Source organism: Thunnus thynnus, chromosome 8 (assembly GCF_963924715.1).
Source record: "Thunnus thynnus chromosome 8, fThuThy2.1, whole genome shotgun sequence".
NCBI lineage: Eukaryota > Metazoa > Chordata > Actinopteri > Scombriformes > Scombridae > Thunnus > Thunnus thynnus.
In genome coordinates, this window is record NC_089524.1 from 7,433,724 (window position 1) to 7,437,640 (window position 3,917).

Genomic DNA, 3,917 nt, shown 5'->3' on the forward strand with positions numbered 1-3,917 from the left:
AAATTGTAGCTGTCAAATCAAGAACTCAGACTGTAGTTGTAAAGAAATCTGAGATGAGGGCTGCTAGAACTCTTGGCATTATCTTACTTGTGTTCATACTTTGTTTATGTCCGTACTATTGTCCTTCTCTGGCAGGACAGGACAACACAATTGATGGTTCATCCGCTCAAGTTTGGCTATTTTATTGTAACTCCAGTTTAAATCCTCTGATCTATGCCTTTTTCTACCCCTGGTTTAGAAAATCAATTAAACTAATTTTCAGCCTTCAAATACTGCAGCCAGGTTCCTGTGAGGCCAAGATAATGTAGAAAATAGCCATATACTGTATAGAAACTGACTTATTTTATCAAGGTGAATTCAGTTTGATTGAAGATGAAGTAAATTTGTTTTGTTTTGTCAACTGTACACATCAGTTCAGAATACTTTTTAAAGAACACAGTGAAACGATGGTGCTGTGACATCCAGTAAATATATTAACTTGGGAAAGACAGCAAAAAGGTCATGTGTTGTGTCCAGAGTGTCAAGAATCCCTGATAAATGCAATGATCATGTAGAAAAGAATAAAACTGATAAGTATCCACATCTACATGAAAGCTTTTTCCATTCTTGTTTGCACAAACTAAAATACATTGTTGTGATATTGGTGTTGTGGTATAACAGGGCCAAATTGATATTTTTATCAGGACACTGAACAGTAGAATAAATATTCAAATACTAAATAATGAAGACAGTAAAAACTGACTAATTGCAAAACAAAACAAAAAAATATAACTTTTTTGTGATGTATTCATAATTCCTAGTGTTTAGGAATTTTATTGTTTTTACAATTAAGTAATATATTTGAATTTTGAATAATACAAGACACTACGGTGCATGATAAAACCACAACTAGTGAAGTGAAATTGTCCAGACTGCTGAAAGCTCCTTATAGACCTTTTTTCATAGAAAACATTTGGACATGTTACAGTAAGAAGATGTAAATAATAAAAGGAATGATGGCTGAATCCCATTTAGTTGCTTTGAGTTCAGGGTTGTCTGAACCTTTAAATACAATAAACTCTGTGTAATGATTATTATTTAATCTGGCCTTTTATTACTCAACCAAAAATTATAAAGATAATTTTAAAGCAACAGGAAGACTAAGAATAATTAAAATATGTTTCACATAAGCTTCATTGTCACCAAACACCGGCTGCTGTAGGTTGTAGTGCAGGTTTCCTATTAGAAAAGGGAAATCAGTAATAGACAGTCAGTCTTCATGGTCCTGTCTGTTTAATGGTCTGACTAAAAATGAAACTGCATGGAATAAAGTTGACATATCCATAAAAATTAAACAAATTTTTGTGCGGCATATTTACGTTCGATTGACTGCTGATATTATTGAAACTCACAATGTTCTACACCTTGTAGAATGGACATTCTCAAAATTAGAAAAATAAAGTTAACATGCCATGATTCCTTCAGTTACCAGTTCAACACTACACAAACATATAGACACACACTGAAGTTTTTAAGAAAAAGAAAACTGCCAACACTAATGTTTATACAGAGGTGGCGTTGTAATGTTTCACAGATTTCCTTCAATTTTTAGTACTGGTAAAAAAGATCCTGGGGGTTCTCTCTCTCTCAAGGTATAGGGACTAACATGGTGGCTGGGACAACCATCATTTTATTATGGGGTGGTTTATGTCATCTATGGACAGTATTTACTGCTATTTGTATTGAATGGACTCTGGTCTGGACTAAATTTTAATTGGAACCTGCTCAAAGTTGTGTGGTTTGACATTCATAGGGGCTTTTTCTTTGGTAGACAGTGGTAGTTCTGTGACATTTAGTGTTTTATTTAACATAGTATTATTATGTCCATCTTGGCAATGTGTGGACAATAACTAGACAAATAAGGATAAGGAGGAAAACCAGGGTGTGAGTGGTGAGGATAAATACTGTTTGAAAGAGGGAATGAATGATGAAATGGGGAAAGGAGCAAAAATTGGTGAGTAGGAGGAGTTGGGGGGGGGGGGGGGGGACAGATGGGAGTGTGTTAAATAAGTTAAATAACTGATGTCATGAAGAAGTGAGTCAGAGGGCTGCTAGACCTCATCAGCTCTCTGTTCAGATCTGTAGTCACTTCCTCTGACGATGGTAGAGACACTGAAACAAGCAGAACTCTGCACCCTTCCCCTCAACACCTCCTGCATGTCAACGCCTGTTTCTACCAAAGCCACGCTCATCGAAACGCTGCTGTACTGCATCGCTCTGCTCACTGTGATACTCAACCTCTTAGTTGTAATCTCCATCTCTCATTTCAGGCACAGATACATTCCTTGAATTATTACAGCTGGTAGTGTGTAATAACAGGTAGCAGTGTTGGGGTAGTTTAACTGTTAGGTAAAAGAATTGAACATCAGTTTTCATAAAATTATGCTTTTTTAAATTCTATGCTATAAGACCAACTTTGGCCCTTAGTCCATCCTTGCATACAAGCTTTTTGAATGTGTTTCTAAAAAGCTAAAACAGGCTAAAAGTCTTAATACATTAACTTGTAAATGAAAATATCATTCTTAATGGGCTTCTCTGTATAAAGGTGTCACAATAGCAGTAGTCATGATAATCTCCATTTCTGCTAAACAGAAACTGTGAAGATTTATTTTGCATGTTGAGTTTGGTTTTCATATTGTGTCTATGAAAGTAAAATATTCTGTTTTCTCACAATATTTGCTTTGATCTCGTGTCATGGACTGAATATGATGAATATGAGGATACTACCACTAATCAGCATAATCATAATCTCTCACTCCAGGCAGCTTCACACCTCCACCAATGTCTTCCTCCTCTCCCTGGCTGTGTCTGACTTGTTTGTGGGCCTTGCAATGATGCCAGCTGCAATTGCCCTGCACTCCTGCTGGTTTCTGGATGAAATCACATGTGCTCTCTCATTCATGTTGACCTTTATCCTCACCTCCTCCTCTGTCGGAAGCATGGTGCTCATATCAGTTGACCGTTACGTGGCCATTTGTGCCCCTCTGCACTATTCTTCCATGATAACGCAAAGAAGAGCTAAAATCTGTGTGTCTTTGTGTTGGATCTGTTCTTTTATCTACAACTTCATAATACTAAAAGATCACTTTTCCCAAATAGATATGTTAAATCCCTGCCCCCAAGAATGTACACTTATCATAAGCTACATTTCAGGGTCAGTAGACTTTATTCTGACCTTTTTCAGCCCTGTTACTGTTATCATAGTTCTCTATATGAGAGTGTTTGTGGTGGCTGTGTCACAGGCACGTGTCATGCGGTCTCAAATTGTAGCTGTCAAATCAAGAACTCTGACTGTAGTTGCAAAGAAATCTGAGATGAGGGCTGCTAGAACTCTTGGCATTATCCTACTTGTGTTCATACTTTGTTTATGTCCGTTCTACTGTCCTTTTCTAGCAGGACAAGACACCACAGATAATGGTTCATCCGCTCAACTTTGGCTATTTTATTGTAACTCCACTTTAAATCCTCTGATCTATGCCTTTTTCTACCCCTGGTTTAGAAAATCAATTAAACTCATTGCCAGCCTTCAAATACTGCAGCCAGGTTCCTGTGAGGCCAAGATAATGTAGAAAATAGCCAAATACTGCATATAAACTGACTCATTTTATCAAGGTGAATTGAGTTTGATTGAAGTTGAAGTAAATTTGTTTTGTTTTGTCAACTGTACACATCAGTTCAGAATACTTTTTAAAGAACACAGTGAAACGATGGTGTTGTGACATCCAGTAAATATATTAACTTGGGAAAGACAGTAAAAAGATCATGTGTTGTGTCCAGAGTGTCGAGAATCCCTGATAAATGCAATGATCATGTAGAAAAGAATAAAACTGATAAGTATCCACATCTACATGAAAGCTTTTTCCATTCTTGTTTGCACA

The 3,917-nt window shown here is 36.7% G+C and overlaps 1 protein-coding gene across 1 annotated transcript; it reads left to right on the top strand.

The window, feature by feature from the left end:
• Window positions 1–2,750: 2,750 nt before the first annotated feature.
• On the top strand, window positions 2,751–3,608 carry LOC137188424 (trace amine-associated receptor 1-like). Its single transcript, XM_067598094.1, has one exon. The coding sequence runs from the start codon at window positions 2,754–2,756 to the stop codon at window positions 3,606–3,608; it is 855 nt and encodes a 284-aa protein (XP_067454195.1). The 5' UTR covers window positions 2,751–2,753.
• Window positions 3,609–3,917: the final 309 nt, after the last annotated feature.

What these genes read in the sequence shown, in the direction of transcription:
- LOC137188424 (XM_067598094.1), top strand. Translation starts at nt 2,754, where the DNA reads ATGAGGATACTACCACTAATCAGCATAATCATAATCTCTCACTCCAGG.